Source organism: Chiloscyllium plagiosum, chromosome 40 (genome assembly GCF_004010195.1).
Source record: "Chiloscyllium plagiosum isolate BGI_BamShark_2017 chromosome 40, ASM401019v2, whole genome shotgun sequence".
NCBI classification, from domain to species: domain Eukaryota; kingdom Metazoa; phylum Chordata; class Chondrichthyes; order Orectolobiformes; family Hemiscylliidae; genus Chiloscyllium; species Chiloscyllium plagiosum.
In genome coordinates, this window is record NC_057749.1 from 7,264,174 (window position 1) to 7,283,085 (window position 18,912).

General features: G+C 42.1%; 1 protein-coding gene across 12 annotated transcripts in view; it reads right to left on the reverse strand.

Annotated features, from left to right (window-relative positions):
• The window catches only part of celf6 (CUGBP Elav-like family member 6), an 859,092-nt gene that overhangs the window by 570,764 nt on the left and 269,416 nt on the right, over positions 1-18,912 (reverse strand). Inside the window, exon 1 of one of the 12 annotated variants that reach the window (XM_043680232.1) lies at positions 461-516. The exons of the other annotated variants lie outside the window; for them this stretch is intronic. Within the exon in view, the coding sequence (XP_043536167.1) occupies positions 461-502 (42 nt within the window). The 5' untranslated portion in view covers positions 503-516. Of the gene's footprint in view, positions 1-460; positions 517-18,912 lie in introns of those variants that run through there. 12 annotated transcript variants of the gene reach the window in all.

The following is an 18,912-nucleotide window of genomic DNA, read 5'->3' on the forward strand; positions in this document are numbered from 1 at the left end:
ACTATCAATGTGCATCTGCTTAGAATTCCACCAAACAGTCTCTGTACTCAGCCCCATTAGCACCTAAACATCAGCCCTAAGTTGTTCCATCCTTCAGTCGAGCATCAGCATCAAGTGATTTAAATCAATTGAGAAATCAATTACTGCCTCAGAAAAACATGCTCCCTCAAAGGAACATCTCCATCAATCAAAATCCCATTATGCAATGTTGATTTTATCGCTGAATATTAAAGTACATATTCTTTAGATTTTCCTTAAGCTGATCTTCTGAGTCTGATTAAACAACAACTAATTGAGTCCAATATTATGGCGATAAGATGCTGATGGAGAGTATAAAAGAGTAGCAACATTAACCGTGAAGCAGCAGAAAGCAATCTTCTTTGTCAGTCTTCCCCATGGGAGAAGGTCACTTATCACAGTACACAAAGTAAAGCTTCACTATCAGCCTTGAGTATCTCACCTTAGTAATGCGAAAGACAGGATTAACTTCCATGTATGTCATGGCTTGGCAGGTTGGTAGCAATCTCACCTTGGAACCAGCAAGCTCTGTCCTGTGTGACGATTCGCACCTACAATTTGGAGGTTACATCATTCAGCAGCAGACATGAAACCAACCTGCCCACTTGCTCTGGCATAGACCAAGTGGCACAATGCAAGAAACACCACCAGGAATGCGTCAATAATATCTTCTCAAAGTTAACAAAGTCAGGCTCATCTGTCATTTGCCTGACTAGTCTTTGTGAAATTCTGCTAAACACAATGTGGCTGCCACTTTTTTCAACCTGACTCTTCAAATTCATCCATTGTTTGTGAAGTGTTAGGTGAATTGATGATGCTAAATTGCCCACCGTGTTCAGGGATGTGTAGAGTAATACAATAAGGGAGTGGGTCTCGGTGGGATACTCTTTGGAGGGTTAGTGTGGACTTGTTGGGCCAGTGTGGACTTGTTGGGCTAAATGGCCTGTTTCCACACATCTATGATACTTTTAGATGTTTCTAAGTGCAGAAGTGTGACATTGTTGCAAGTCCATTTTTCCAAAACTGTTGTTTTAACTAGATCCATGAGTTCAATGATATATAAATTGTCGAAGGTAACTCAAAGTTAAACATTAATTTCACAGGTTGACCAAACCAAATTTCTTGGTGGTTCAGAACTTGAATATTGATGAAAAAAGAGAGATACTTTTGAAGCTTTTTATCTTGTGCTCATCAGGATACATGTAAAGATACCAAATTTCAAAGTGAGCAATAATTTTAATGCATGAGCAAAAACTTGCTGATTGGTTGGCAGGTCAACTCCATTTGGTCAAGGTGTTGTTATGAAGAATGTACCGGGCAACTCCAGTCCCCTAAGCTTTGTTTAATTCAATGAAAGGAATTAATGCCTTTTTTCAGCCTAACCCTAACCCTGTATTTTTGAAAAGCTTACAATAGGCTGTTTCTGGCAGCAAGATGCTTTGACATCACACTTGGCATTTCTAATTCAATACACAAGATGTAACCGCGTGGCATTTTGCAAGAATATGAAAGCTTGAAACGGCCCTGAAATAGTTCATACCCTTCCACCCAAATGGCCAATTCAGTCTAAATCCACATAATACCAACAGCAAGTAAGTGCATTCAAAACAGAATTTCAAGAGTCAGTAGGCTTTATAAGGTATGTAAAATATTGATGTAAAAAATTCTGACAACCGAGGCGCTGAAGGGAAAATGAAAGAACAATAAAACCGCAGATTTTATTTAGAAGATGCACAACCAAAGTAAATCAATGAGGTGTCACATCTTATATCTGAAGAAAGCTCTGAAATAAGAGAATTGTGGCTGGAGGTTTCTGAGGGACATGTTAGTTCATGTACCCCATGGCTTTATAATAGTACAAAAAATGATGGCCTCTGACTGTTCCTGCTTTGTTGGGCAAGGTGGACCTCATCCTACTGGAAACAAAAAAATGCTGGAAAGCACAGTGGGTCAGGCAGCATCCATGGAAAGACAGCTCATGTTTTGAGTCCAGATGACTCTTCATCAGATGTGATGTGGAGTGTGGAGGGAGCAGCATTTATGCAATAGTGGAGGGCTGGGGAGAAAGACTTTGTCTTATCATCTGCATCAAGCTACTGGAAAATAACAGGTAGTTACACTGGTAATTATTCACTAAACATCAGCAGAAAATGGGCAACACGTGAAAATGCTCATGCCCCATGAGGAATTTACCCATTATCATTTCTCAATATGGATAATCAGGAATCTCATTACTTACGTGCATGTGTTGGCAAGATACGGGAAGAAGCATGCCCTTGCTGAAATTACGACTGTTAAACAAAAAGTTAGCAACACGTTATTGAACATCGGCTGTATACTGCAAACAGCCTCAAAGTCCTGTGCTGGAGAATGAGAAGTTGGCTAGTGCTCCAAACATGCATGCAAGACACTTTGAGGTGCAAATGCTTACTCAAAACATATTTCATGTTCAAATGGCCCAGCTAACATCCATGATCTAAAAGCAACAACAACTTGTACTCCATAGTCTCTTTAATAGGCTATTAAACACCCTGAAGACTCCCAGGGTGTTTCACGTGAGCACAGTCCAACAATGTTTGACAATGAGATGATAGCATAGTGATATTGTCATAGCTGCTTGTAAGCCAAAGATCCAAGCTGTTGCTAGTAGAAACAAAAAACAGTCTCAGCAATGACAACAATGACCAATTGTTGCAAGAACCCATCCGGTTCACTAATGTCCTCTTGAGAAGGAAATCTGCCATCCTTACCTGGTCTGGCCTCCATGTGATTCCAGATGCATAACAACGTACTAGACCCTTAACCCCTAGATGTAGGTTTGCTCGCTGAGCTGGGAGATTCATTTTCAGATGTTTCATCACCATACTAGGTAATTTTCGCAAGGTTTGTGAAGGTTTGCAGCTCAGATTGAGGTTTAGGGTGTAGGTTTGCTTGCTAAGCTAGCCAGGTAATGAAACGTCTGGATATCAAACCTACAGCTCAGTGAGCAACCTACACCTGATACTAGGTAATATCTTCAGTGAGCCTCCGGCTGAAGCAGTGGTGGTGAAGCCCGCTTTCTATTTATATGTTTGGGTTTTCTCGGGTCGGTGATGTCATTTCCTTTGGTGGTGTCATTTCCGATTGTGATGTCACTTCCGGTTCTTTTTCTTGGGGGTGGTAAATGGGATCCAAGTCAATGTATTTGTTGATAGAGTTCCTGTTGGAATGCCATGCTTCTAGGAATTTTCATGCATGTCTCTGGCTCGTCCTAGGATGGATGAGTTGTCCCAGTCAAAGTGGTATCCTTTCTCATCCGTATGTAAGGATACTAGTGAGGGTGGGTCATGTCTTTTTGTGGCTAGTTGATGTTCATGTATCCTGCTGGCTGGTTTTCTGCCCGTTTGTCCGATGTAGTGTTTGTCACAGTTCTTGCAAAGTATTTTGTAAATGACATTAGTTTTGCTTGTTGTCTGTATTGGGTCTTTCAAGTTCATTAGCTGCTGTTTTAGTATGTTGGTGGGTTTGTGGGCTATCATAACTCTTAACCCCTTTCTGAAATGGTCCAAGCAACCATTAAGTTCAAGAGCAATTGGAGGTCGGCAGGAATTGCTGAGCTGGCCAGAAGCACCCACAACCAGTGAGATCATAAAGAAAAAAGAAACATTAGGAGCTATTGAGGCAGGTGATAAAAAGCTTGGTCAAGGAGGAAGATATAAGGAGTAACGTAAAGACTGAAAATCACTTGTTTCCAAGACAGTGCGTAACAATCATAGAATCATTCAATCCCTACAATGTGGAAACAGGCCCTTCAGCCCAACAAGTCCACACCAATCCTCCGAAGAGCAACCCACCCAGACCGACACCCGCACCCCACTATCCTATACTTGCCCCTGAATAATACACCTAAGCTACACATCCCTGGACACTATGAGCAATTTAGCATGACCAATTCACCTAACCTGCACATCTTTGGACTGTGGGAGGAAACCAGAGCTCTGGTTCTTCTCAAGAAAATTTCACAATGGAACAAGCTGCTAAAGGATATAGTCACAGTTCCACTTGAAATCTTCAAGACTCACTTTTTGATTATTTTATTAGTATTTCCTTTATCAAGTTAGGAGTCAGCTAGCTCGGTTGGCTGGATGGTTGGTTTATAATGCAATGTGATACCAATAGCGTGAGTCCAGTTCCTGCACCGGCTGAGGTTACCATGAAGGATTCTTTTTTCTAAACGTCTCCCCCCACCTGAGGCATGGTGACTGTCAGGTTTAAACCACTACCAGTCACCTCTCTGAATAAGAGAGCTGCTCCATGATTTGGTAAGACTATGGTGACTTTAACTTATCAGAACTACTACATCAGCAGGTTGAAATCCTTAGTTTTAACTTTTCAACAACCCTAATTCCACCAACACCATACTTTCTCCAATGTCCATCCAAAATAGGAAGATAAGGAGGTGGTTTATGAGGTTAACTAGTGATTAGATTAGATTAGATTGCTTACAGTGTGGAAACAGGTCCTTCGGCCCAACAAGTCCACATCGACCCTCTGAAGAGTAACCCACCCAGACCCATTTCCCTCTGACTAATGCACCTAATACTATGGGCAATTTAGCATGGCCAATTCACCCGACCTGTACATCTTTGTGACTGTGTGAGGAAACCAGAGCACCCTGAGGAAATCCACAATACTCCATAGTATTTGACACAGCTGACAGAGTCAAAGTCCTTAATGAGGTTAAGGAAGACTAGGTTTCGATATTGCTGCTGCTCTGGGCATTTTTCTTGGACTTGCTCAGTTGTAAAGGTCATGGTCACTGTGTATCTTGATGGGAAGAAGTGACTCAGGAGTTCACCAACACCGCTCCCACCCCCACCCCTCACCTCCATCCAAGGCCCCAAAAGAGCACTCCACATCCATCAGAGATTTACCAACACTTCCACACACATCATCTATTATAACCGTTGCTCCCGATGTGGTCTCCTCTACATTGGAGAGACAGGATGCCTACTTGCGGAACATTTCAGAGAACATCTTTGGGACACATGCACTAAACAACCCCACTGCCCCGTGGCCGAACACTTTAACTGCCCCTCCACTCCGCCAAGGACATGCAGGTCCTGTGCCTCCTCCACCGCCAAACCCTTACCACCTGATGCCTGGAGGAAGAACACCTCATCTTCCACCTTGGGAATCTCCAGCCACATGGGATCAATGTGGATTTCCCCAGTTTCCTCATTTCCCCTCCCACCACCTTATCCCAGATCAAACCTTCCAACTTGGCAATGCCCTCTCGATCTGTCCTACCTACCCATCTTCCTTCCCAACTAACCGTTCCACCCTCCTCTCTGACCTATCAACTTCACCCCCAATGTCACCTACCTATTGCATTCCCAGCTACCTTCCCCCCAGCCCCACTTCCCTCCCATTTATCTCTCAGTCCCCTTGGGCCACCCCCTCATTCCTGATGAAGAGCTTACGCTTGAAACATCAATTCTCCTGCTTCCTCGGATGCTGCCTGACCAGCTGTGCTTTTCCAGCACCACACTCTTCGACTCTGATCTCCAGCATCTGCAGTCCTCACTTTCTCCCTGTCCTGATCAGCTGAGCAGATGGAGAGGTGATGACCTCGTGGTCTAACCACTGGACTATTAATCCAAAGACCCAGCAAATGTTCTGGGATCCTGGGTTTGAATCTGCCATGGTAGATCATAGAATTTGATTTCAATACAAATCTGGAATTAAGGATCTAACCATGACTGTTGTTGATTGTTGAGAAAAACCTAACTGTTCCAGTCATGTCTTTTAGGAAAAAAAAACTGCCATCCTTACCCAGTCTAGCCTACATATGACTCCAGACTCACAGCAATGTGGTTGACTCTTAACTGATTTCTGGCCAATTAGGGATGGGCAATAAATGCTGGCCTGGCCAGTGATGCACTCAACCCATGAATGAACAATACAAAAAAAGATGGGAACCTCAAGAAAGCAATGCGACCCTCTGTTGAACATACAAATGAGGCTGAACGTCTATCCCAGGCAGCTGACAGCAACTCTGAACATCTGCACAACCTGCAGGAGGGTCAGATATCTACTCGGAGGACCCTCGCCCACCCTAGTCTGCACCAATTTCATGCAGAGAAACTTCAAACAGAAGGCATTCGAGGAAAAGAAAGCTTTACACATCGTTACCCTCTCAGCAAGCTCTTCACCTTTGAAGTAGACGAGAATTTATTAACTACTAGGAACTTCCATTGGGCCCATATGACTGCGCTCTCTCCTTATTTCATGCAGTGTCAATCATTGCCTGTCTAACTTCAAGAGCTGCGAGTTAACAGCACTGTCTCTGACCTGATCTGACAGCAGGGAGATTTATTTTTAAAAATCCACTGAATGCACCTGACCATTATACTATATTTTGAGATCATTCTGTCTAGTGCTGGTGCTTCTGGGTAGATGTTTTTCTTTTATTCTTTGTGTTGTTTGCTTGGCTTTCCCGTGGAATTTTGCTATCAGTTCAGAGAAGGGACTTTGGACCTTATCCATATGGATATATGATATAAACAGCATACAGGCAGGAGTACTGAAAACAAGAGAAGATCTCCAGCCAGACAGATTCTTCAGCACTCCCAGAGTGTGTTGGGGTGTTTAAATGAGCAACTAACTTTCATTAAACCAGTGCTCCAAGAAACTCACTCAGCACTGACTTCTCTACTTAAGTATGTACAGAGAAGCAGTAGGTGTTGGAGGAAGAAGAAAATTGTTCTGACTATCTTCTCAGAGGCTTGAAATTCTGCAGCTCTTGATGTTGCATATTCTTTTGTGCGTTGGTCCTAAGTTTGCTGGAAAATAAAGGCAACTCCATGCGCATTCCATTATTATTGTGTATAATTGGCCAGTTTATTCAGGCATAGGAGGGATATGTCATTTGTTTGTGCATTGCTATATCTTGCTGAATGACTTATACCATTTCCAGTTCGTAACTCAATGAATACAACAAGGCATGATCTATGCTACTTAGGCACAGAGACTAAGAGGTCCCAGTTAGATACCTGGTTTGTTTTAAGTTATTGGACTCAGGAAAGAAATGTTGTTTGCTTTTATGTAAAAGCTTTCATGATTGCAAGATGCGCCAAAGTGCTTTACAACTAATGAGCTGCAGTCCTGAAATGCATTGACTGTTGTAGGAACCATCGAGGCTAACTTATACACAGAAAGATCCCATAAAACAACTGTTTTGATCCAGTCGTGAACCGTTAGCTTTTTAAAAATATTCAACACTTTGTTTTAATGAATAGAGCTAAAACACAATATTTCACTTCTTCATAAAAAAAATTGTAAATAAAAGATAATGTTCATTAGAATTCAATTGCACTTAAATTACAGATGGCTTGTGCTTCTGCTTTCAGCTGTGGGAATCCTTTGTGATACCTATAGAGCTCTTCAGACAAATGCAATCAGTTCATCCACAATACAGTGATTACTTTACAATAATTTATTGAAAGTAACTAAATTGTAAATAAGGAACAAAACATGCACTGGTAATCTATTAATATGGTTAATAACTATATTTTGCACAGTAAGGTACATTTATCATTTATTTTAGCTGAATTTTCTAAGCAAACTATAAACCATGCAATAGCCAAATCACAAGTAAAGCTTCTCCCAACAAACACCCATATAAATTGAAACTAGAGAGTTTTTCTAAGCTCCACCCATCTCCATGACAACACAATATGCTCTGGGCTGACTTTCAGGTTAATTATCCCCCACTTATAATTTCTTCTTTGATCCGATGAAGTCAAAAGTCTTCATAACCTTTCAGGATTTACTGTCTTTACCTCACAAAAGAAAAAAAAAATCGGCGTACTATATTTATTTGCATGTATAGAACATGCCACATCTCTGATTCTTGAGCTAAGGAAACTCTCCTGCTCTTTCATAGCTCTATCTTTCGGTAAACCTCTCAGTCCAAATGTTTAAGAATTATGAGTTCCAAGTTTGCTTTCATTGCAGTCTCGACATGGTTAATTCCTAAAACTAGGTTTATGCTAAACACTTGAATCCTGCCTGAGGTATTCATAACAAAGCAATGAGCAAACGATCTTTCTTTTTGAAATTATTGAGGTATTAAACGGGATATCGAGGGGAGAATATTTGGCGCTTTGAAATATAGTCCACAAAGATGTTTTTCATTTTTTCTGGGAGGTAGACTTTGAAATAGTGTCATGAAATCTTTTACATACATTTGAGGTGATAGATGGGCCTTGACGTGAGGCCTGATCCAGGAGACAACATCTTTAACAGAGTAGCACTCCCTCGGGACTGCACCACGTCTTAGGGGTTTTGCTGCTCAAGTGTCAAGAAGTGGGTCTTAGAGCCATGATCTTCAGTTTCAGAGGTGAGAGTGCTACCCATTAAGTCATAGCAAACAATGGAGGAACGTACAAAGTTAAGAATCACCCAACTTTGTACACCCCAGTCCAGCACCGACATCTTCAAATCATGACTATAATGGAGGAATGGTTCGAGTTTCGCAATGGCAACTGGGAGAGTTGGAATCCAGTTACATGTCTGGAATTGAAAACTAGTTTCAATAATGGTGACCACCGCTCATTATCAAAGTCTATTTGCCCTTTGGAGAGTAAATCTGCCATCTTTCCCCAGTCCGGACTACATGTGACTCCAGACCCATAGCAATGCTGTTGACTCTTAACCACCCTCTGAAATGGCTCATCTATTCAATTAGGGATGGGTCACAAATTCTGGCCTTGCCCACTGATGCCCATATCCTATGAAAGGATTTATTACAAAAGTGAGGGGGGGAGGGGAGCGGGGTCAGTGTGGGGCTGTGAGCTCTCCTTTAAGCAGATGAGAAACGTTAGCTCTCAGGTTGCCACCAACATTATTCAAACACTTGCAATAAATTGTCGTAAAATAACCACTGTACTGTGGATGAACTGATTGCATTTTTCTGAAGGGCTCAATAGGTATCGCAAAGGATTCCCACAGCTGAAAGCAGTAGCACAAGCCATCTGTAATTTAAGTACAATTGAATTCTAACCAACATCGTCTTCTTAAAATTAAGCTAATCTGATTGGGTGTCTCTGGCCTGCTTCAATTGTTTTCCACTGCAGTGAGAATTCCAATAAACACATACTCCCTCCACAATTTATCAGCTTTGAATTGAATGAGCTCAAGGTGTTGATAGGCCTAATGTGGTGCATTCATTTGCTTCAAGTCAATGAAACTATCTGACAACCACAAACCTAAATTACCTCATCTCTCTGGAGCCTGCCTTAGTTGCTCTTGTTTTCTCTCACACACAAATACACAGATCTCCATTTTTCATGCCTTCTCTTTCTCTCTTGCTTGTACACACGTCTCCATCTCACTCTCTCACACCCAAATCTTCTGCGTTCACATATAGAACCATTCCTGACTCTCTATTTCACACGTATAGATCCCTTCATCTCTCTCTTTTCATATATATACCTCCATCTCACTCACTCATCTCCTTCCCTGACTCCTTTTCACATATAACATTAAGCTGTCTTTATTTCTCTCTCTCTCTCTCTCTCTCTCTCTCACATACACATGCCAATCCATACCCTCATCTCTTTCTCATTCATATACACATCTCCATCTCAGATCCTCTAACACACCTCCTTCCCTGTCTCTCTTTTACACACACACACACCCACACCCACACAGACACACACACCCACATACACACATAATGTTCTGGGGACCACTTTCGAAATCAACTTGACATGATGGGTCTAATGGTGACCATGAATCCATTATCAACTGTTGGAAAAAAACCCATTTGGTTCACTAATATCCTTCAGATAAGGAATCTGCCATTGTTACCTGGTCTGGCCGCCATGTGACTTCACACTCACAGCAATATGGCTGACTCTCAACTGCCCTCTGCGGAATTAGGATTAGATTAGATTACTTACAGTGTGGAAACAGGCCCTTCGGCCCAACAAGGCCACACCGCCCCGCCGAAGCGCAACCCACCCATACATTTACCCCTTACCTAACACTACGGGCAATTTAGCATGGCCAATTCACCTGACCCCTGCACATTTTTGGACTGTGGGAGGAAACCGGAGCACCCGGAGGAAACCCACGCAGACACGGGGAGAACGTGCAAACTCCACACAGTCAGTCGCCTGAGGCGGGAATTGAACCCGGGTCTCTGGCGCTGTGAGGCAGCAGTGCTAACCACTGTGCCACCGTGCCACCCACAGGGATGGGCAATAAATGCTGGCCTAGCCAGTAAGACCCTCATCCCATCAATGAATATATAAGATATACATCAAGCTTATTTACACAAAGCTCAACTTCCCAAAAAAAAATGAAGAAAGATATTTTTCTCCTCCTGAAATAAGTATTCCGTTCAGAATACATTTGTGATATTGAAAATATTTTGTTTTGGTCCCCGATTTTTGAGGTTGTAAAAATCCACATGCCAAGGATATCACCAGCTTTTTGGATGAAGCTATCATGAAACCTGAATGAATAATGATGAAGGACTCCGTATCAGGAGCTGAATAATCTATTCACTTCTCCGCCATTTGATGAGATCCTGGTTGATCTGATTGTGGCCTCAGTTCCACTTTCCCGCTGACCCCTCCATAACGCTTTGATTCTTTTGTCAATTAATAAGATATCTCATTTAGCCTTAAGCATATTTGCTAGCCCAGCCTCCACCAACTTCTGGGAATAAAGAATTCTACAGGCGAGCACCCTCTCAGAGAGAAATTCTCCTCACTTCCAGTTACAAAGAAGAGATGCCTTGTTTTCAGTTGTGTCCACTGGGCTCTTTTGTATGATGAAACCTCCCTTTAGTGTCCATCCTGTCATGCCTCTCAGAATCTTAAATAGAATCAGAGTATCCCAACAATGGCAGGCCATTCAGCTCATTGAGTTCACACTGACCCTCTGAGGAGCAGCCCACACAGACCCGCTCCCACATCAAATAAACATCTGTGAACTCTTCCCAATGCTATGATATCCTCCCTCAAGTAAGGAGGCCAACATCATATATAGGAACCACATGGTTAGATCACTGGACAGCTGGCTATGCCTAATGACACTATAAGCACTGGAACAATTCCTGTATCAGCAAATGTTGTTATGAAGGCCTTGCCTTCTCAAATGGACTCTGTGTCTGAAGTAGGTGTGACCCCCAGGCTAAATTTGTCACCCATGGTCTATAGGACAAAGGCAATTTTCACTTCATATAATGGTCTTACCAACACCTTTTACAACTGTTTCATTTTTCTTGTTCTGCAGTTATTGAAAACCTTAACAACTGATGCCTTGGCAACACACTAAGACAAGAAAAACACAATGGAAACATGGTGTTGTATTTTCCAAAATCAAACAAGCCTTTGGGTGTTTGTTTTATAATTTTGAAGCTGCAGAATGAACAGCAAAGAAATAAGCCATTCAGTCAACGCCACTGCCTCTGCTCCATACAAGTCCCTTCTCATCCATTGGATGCAATGTCCTCCCCGTGGGAGCAGTGAATACAGTAAGGAGGACAAATAATCGTGCACAGTGATCCTGGAGAGATACCATCTCAATTTACATCACTTCATCAATCAGCAAGAAGGTCCACAGGGGTCTTTTTCAACTCATCCACGGTTAAGACCCTTAAGCCATCGATTAATGATCACTTAAAGATGCTAACTCATCACATCCCAATGTCATCCCTTCTTGGTAGTGCGAGTTGAGCCATAGAGTCATACAGCACTGAAACAGACCCTTCGGTCCCAATTCGTCCATGCTGACCAAGTTTCCCAAACTAAACTAGTCCCACCCGTGTCTGTGTTTGGTCCATATCCCTCTAAACCTTTCCTAAACACCTATGTACCTGTCCAAAGGTCATAGACTCATAGAGTCATAGAGATGTACAGCTCAGAAACATACCCTTCGGTCCATCTCGTTCACTGTACCTGCACCTACCACTTCCTATGATTAAAAAAAGACTACCAGAAGCTGATAAGCCATCTTCTCAAAGAAAATAATAACAATGGCTAGCAATGCCTATAAATAGACTTTTCGTTCTACAGAACTTGAATATTGCAGTAGAAAAGACACATTCTACCAAAACGTTTTGTCAGCGTGACCTGCTCGTCAGCTTTGGGGGTTCATTTGCCCCACTCAGTGACAGGGATGGAGGGGAAAATGTGCAGATGCTGAAAGCTATGGCCTGTTCTTGCCTCCCAATTCACTGACCCCCTCCCTCAGACTCACAGGCCATGATACCTGAAAGAAAACAGCATCGTGGTGTTGGTTCTCCTAAAGACTTGGCTTCCGGTGATTTCTACCACTCAGAAGCTGCGGGCTTTCCATTGTTCAGCAATTGTTGAGTGAGACAGGACATCAGAGGCGAGGCCTGTGATTGACCTCGAAATTCACTGTCAGTTCTTACTTGCTGTCCATGAGGGTGAAGGAGAGAGGGGAGAGTTGACACCTCCTGGCCCCCGACACTTAGACTGCAACATGGAAATGTGTATGTTCATCTAGCTTCCTCTAAAATGTTAAAAATTCATACAACATCAGATTATAGTCCAACAGGTTTATTTGGAAGCACTAGCTTTCAGAGCGCCGCTCCTTCATCAGCTGGTTGAACTAATGTTTCCAATTAAACCTGTTGGACTATAATCTGGTGTTGTGTGATTTTTAACTTTGTACACCCCAGTCCAACACCTGTTCCTCCACATCATTCCTCGAAAATGCATCTACACTGCCTGCCTCAACTACTCCACCATTTGCATTCTAACCTCTGCCTCAGTAAAGACATTTCTTCTGAATTCCCTACTTGCTTTTTACTTGATTTTTTTTAAGAATACCAGAACTGTTACCGTGCAGCAGTCCATTCAGTCCATTGTCTCTGCTACTTCATGTCAATCTCCTGCCTTTCACCCATACCTCTGCACACCATTTTGATTGAAATAATCATCCCATGCCTCTCTTAACTGTCTCAATTGAACATGCCTCCAGTGTGCATTTCCTGTCCTAACTGGCACAGTGGGCTGGGGGTTGGCTTGTGAAGCAGTGTGATGCCAACAGCATGGGTTCAATTCCTACACTAGCTCAGACTGCCATGTAGGACACTCCTCCTTAACGTTTCCTGAGGTATGGTGACCCTCAGGCTAAACTCACCATCCTATTTACCAGCACTTGGCCATATCCCTTCCTATTTATATATCCATGCACATGCCTTTTGAATGTTGTAATGGTACCAGCCTCCACCACTTCCTCTGGCAGCTCATTCCATACATGCACCACCCTCTGTGTGAAAAAGTTGCCCTAAGTTCCCTTTTAAATTTTTCCCCTCTCACCAATAACCTATGCCCTCTAGTTCTGGACTCCCCACCCAAAGGAAAAGACCTTATCTATTTATTATATCCATGCTACACATAATTTTATAAACCTTTATAAGGTCACCCCGCAGCCTTGGACACTCCAGAGAAAACAGCCCTAGCCTATTCAGCCTCTCCCTATAGCTCAAATCCTCCAACCCTGGCAACATCATTGTAAATCTTTTCTGAATCCTTTCAAGTTTCACAACATTCTTCGGAGACCAGAACTGCATGCAATATTCCAAAAGTGGACCAGTCAACACTATATTAGTTTAAGATATCTGGTCAGCATGGATGAGTTGACGGTGCTGTACATCTCTATGACTCAGCGACTTTATCAGTCATTCCTCTCTAATGAGAAAGCGGCCTTAAGGTCTCATAAGACAATGGTGATGCAATACTTGCTGCATGAAAAACAATATTTCACATCTTCTCTGCTTTGTCTACACATCACTTTAAATATCGTAAAGTTTTAGAACCATTGGTGGTCCTCTTTGGAATACTATGTACAGTTCTGGTCTACCCTGTTATAGGAAGAGTATCATTTAACTGGAGAGGATCCAGAAAAGATTTACCAGGATGTTGCTGGAATGGAGGGTTTGAGATGTAAAAATAGGCTGGATAGGCTGGGATTTTTTTCACTGGAGCAAAGGATGCTGAGGAGTGTCCTTATAGGGGTTTATAAAATCATGAGAGGCATGGATAAGGTGGATAGCAAAGATTTGTATTTCCCCAGTGTGGGGGAGTTCAAAACGAGGGGGCACATCTTTAAGGTGAGAGGAGAAAGATTTTAAAAAGACATGGGGGGGGGGGCAACTTTTTTTTACACAGAGAGTGATTTGTGTGTGGAATGAACTGCCAGAGGAAGTGGTGGACTTAGGCACAGTTACAATGTTTAAAGGATGTTTGGCTAAGATCTTGAATAGGAAAGGTTTGGAGGGATATGGGCCAAGCACAGGCAGGTAGGATTAGTTTAATTTGTAAACATGGTTGGCGTGGAATGATCGGACCAAAGGGTCTGTTTCTGTGCTGTATGACTCTAAGATTTTCTGAAACACCTTGCATTTATGTTGCCTAGTTTTTGTCAACCTGACACACAGAAACATCTTCTCCACATCTACCATACTGATACATTTTGTAATCTTGAAAGATGGCTTTCAGGTCATCCTGACCGACAGTTGGCAGCTTGCATCTTGGTCAATTTTGGTCCAGAGGACCTTGTCCATTAATCCCAATGATTCACTCCCTCATTTCTGTTCTTGTAGACCTCAAACAGTACGGATACAGTGCCTGATGAAGCCAGTCTTAATTGCTGGCTTGCAAAACTGCTTATCACCGTGGTCCAGTGCTGCATCTGCGTCAATTTGACATCCTAAACAGGTTACGAATATTGAAACAACCACCCAGTTGAGTGTAATGTAAAAATCATTCAGCTGGATCTTGAGAGGATGAGATGCCACCCATCATTCCCACCTACAGCTCTCGTTGTAATTTTCCACCTTTTGACAGCCCATGCTGGAACCAGTAAAAAATCGGTGGGCATTAGGGAACATTCTCCTCACACCACATCACATAAAGAACAAGGAACAGGCTAGGGAAGGTTCGAAGGCAAAATGTATTGGATGGACATTTACTAGCATAATGTATCTGCACTGGTAATAATGAGGTTGTGATTCATAATAGGGCCTTCATTTTGTTCACCATGATAATATTTTATAATACAATTACTGCAGTTTTAAAATTGCCTCCTGCATCATAATTGCTCTCGAATGACAATTGTCTGCACTGATTCAGTTTTCATATTGCACTGATCAATGATTTTTATGCAGTCAAAAAAAAGCTCCCAATTGTCTTCATTAGAATTTCATAGAATCCTTACACTGTGGAAGGAGGCTATTCAGCCCATCAACCATCTTCTGGAAAACTTCCCACTTAGCCTTACCCTTCTACTTCCCATGGCTAACCCAGCTAGACTGCACGTCCCTTGGACACTATGCGCAATTTAACATGACCAATCCACTTAACCTGCACTGTGGGAGGAAACCCACACAGACACGGGGAGAATGTGCAAACTCCACACAGTCATCTAAGGTGAGAATTGAACTAAGATCGCTGGTGCTGTGAGGTAGCAGTGCTAATCACTGACCCACCATACTGCCATCCTATCATGTGTACATTAGCATCCACAGCCAAACTGATTTCACACTTCGAGATACATAGCTTCTAAACTTCAACAACTGGGGCTGGTGCTGAACGCTCAGTGACCTCATCTGACAAGATGGTTGTAGAATGGCTATGTCCCTGGGATAGCAGCCCAGAAGCTTTTGGGGTTGTGGGTTCAAAACGCACTGTAGTAGCTGGTGGAATTTAAATTAAATTAACAAATCTGGAATATAAAGTAAGTCTCAGTAATGGTGACCATGACAACCATCATCAGTTGTGGTAAAAGAAATGTTATCCTTTTCACTAGAACTCTTTAGGGAAAGAAATCAGCCGTCCTTACCTGGTCTGGCTTCTATGTAACTCCAAACCCACAGCAATTTGGTTGAATTGAGTGAATTCAAGTGTAATTAGGGGTGAGCATGAAATATAGATCTTGCCAATGATATACACAAAAGAATAATAGTTAACAGCACCAGTGAGCTATTTACAGCAGCATGACATGGAAGGGTCTGACATTATTAGACTCTGGGTACTGATGTCAAGTTATAGCAAAGATATTATCAAGCTGGAGAGGCTTCAGAAAAGATATCACAGAATGTTTCCGGGAATGGAGGGTTTGAGTTATAATGTGAGGCTGGATAGACTAGGACATTTTTTACTGGAGCGTAGGAGGTTGAGGGGTGACCTTACAGAGGAATATAAAATCAAGAGGGGCATAGTTAAGGTGAATGGCAGATGTCTTTTCCCAAGTTTGAAGGCTTTCAAGACTTGGGGGCATATTTTTAAGGTGAGAGGAGAAAGACTTTAAAAAGATGAGGGGCATTTTTTTTAACACAGAGAGTGTGGTTCGTCTGTGGAATGAACATCCTGAGGAAGTGGTGGATGTGAGTACAGTTACAGCATTTAAAAGATATTGAGATAAGTACATGAATGAGAAATATTTGGAGGGATATGGGCCAAATGCAGAGACTAGTTGAGTTTGGGATTATGGTGGGCATGGACTAGTTGGACCGAAGAGTCTGTTTCCATGCTGTATGACACTGTGACATGGTGAGGACGGTGTTCACCTTTGCCTTGTGGCTGGGGAAGCAAAGTCTGACAGGATCATATGTCTAGTCACTGCCCAGTTGCCCACTCTTGGAAATGCATGAGAATATGCACTTTTCACTGAAATGCTATTGAACAATGCTCAGTGCAAAGTTTCACACATCGGCCATGGAAATTTGCCTGAAGTAGCAGAGAGCACCTACAGAGCTACACAGCTGAACCGAGACTTTGGGAGAGGGAAGAAAGTTAGGTGGGAAAATGGGCAAAATCAAAAGGTTGCATTGGAATCACGATGTTTTCATTCTTAGTTTGCCAGCACGACTGGTCTTTAGTTTAATCCTAACCCTCACCCTAAAACTGTCTTTACTGATGGTCTTATACTGAGGTCTCTAGGAGAGCTAGTGCCACCAGCGTGCTGGTCTAATGTAGGCAATTGCATTGTGAGTCTGGCAGAATCCACAAAATACAGACTCTCCTTTATTTTTGAACGTCTGAAAGATTGAACAGCGACCTGGATGCTTGCATGCAGTATGTTCCAATGTACATATATGTGTTGCACTATTGCAAAAGATTCCAGAAAGACGGTGTATCTCTAAGACAGTGAAACAATATCACTATATGTGATATTCTAGTGCATGGGTTCTCACCTCATCTTCAGCAGTGCAATGCAGTCAGTGCAGTGTGTAGTCTGTTAGTCATGTATATTGTTCTTGCCATGTTTTTTAGCTGTAATATCAGTAAGCATAGAAACTAGACTATGAGTAACTCTGCAATCTCATAACAGTGTAAATAGTTAGTGTTGCTAGTAACCTTCAAGCCATCTGTCTCAACTAGATCTGTTTCTTTGTGGTCTTGTTAAAGTAAAGATACACACTCAGTTTACATCGTGCTAGCAGTGGTGTTTAACTCAAGAAATCGCATGTTTGACACAAGTAATTTTCATTTGATATAAACTCATTATAGGAACTTGCACTGCACAGGAATGGGCCATTCATGCCATCAAGTGTGTAATATCCAGATAAGGCTCTTCTTACTGCACCACATCCCTCCAATATGCTTCTAATTCTTTCTTCTTGATGTACCATCTAGTTTCCCCTTAAATATCTGTGTGCTATTTGCCATCGCCACTTTGAATGTTCTGCAATCTCATTGGTGGAATGAATCCAGACTACGAAATCTATGTTTCTCTGAGTCCAGTGTTTATTACCCTTAAAAAGCAGCCAATGTGGGTATTACATCAACAGGAGCTAAATCTTCTTATAATTTCATACACAATAACTTGTACTCCTATGGTTCCAAGTTTATTTTGACAAAAGAACCACTTTATGTGAAAGAGGGACATTTCCTCTCTAGCAGCCTCATTTCTTTCACACTTAATCAATTTTTTTGACATCCCAGCATCGTTGACCCACTCCATTAAAACCCTACACATATGGGGTGGCAATACATAAGTACAATGCTTAGTTTTCCATTGAATATTTATTCCTCTATTATGAAAGAGGGATGTAAAATTAACTCTGTTAATGCATTAGTAATGAATAGCTCAAATATTCACTGATCAATAAGTTCTTCTCGTGACGCATATTAGACGTGTCCCATAAGGGAATTAGGCAATCTACAATCTAATTTCATCGAATCCTTTTTATCCCAAACATGCACAGATCATATTTTTTTATTATCTCCTTTTAGCATAGGTCCTGCCCCAAACCATAAGGCCCCATCGTGACCATTCTCCACTGTATGGATTAATTGGGCAACACATCCTAATTCCCTTAATAGAAACAAACTCACAAACCTCTCATTTGACACCATCACTCCACGGCATTCTATGGTTTGAGAAGGGAGCCCATCAATACAATCTCCCGGATAAGTTAGGAGAGACAATAAATGCAACAAGACCCACATTTTCATGACTGGAACACATAATGGTGTATGACAACGAGACATCCGGTAGCCTGGCAGGACTCTAGCAGATAGTGGCATTGCAGCATTATTGAGGTCCGGAGTGGTCGATGGTGAGATGGCAGGGTGGAGGAGAGTTTGAGCCCTCATGGGGACAGTCCAGCATGAAGCGTCTGCAGACTCACGGCTAACGAAGAACTATAATGTTGAACTTGTAACCTCTTGCTTTATTTTCTACTTTGTACCAAGGATTTTGTATCTAGCTTTGTACCTAAGATGGTGCAGGGAATGGTGACATTATAAACTGAGTCCACGTGACAATAAAACCCAATTCTAATTCTAAATTCTAATTCGAATGATTCCCTTCTCTATTGTAATTCAATGGAATACTCTATTGTTGGATCAGTGGAATATA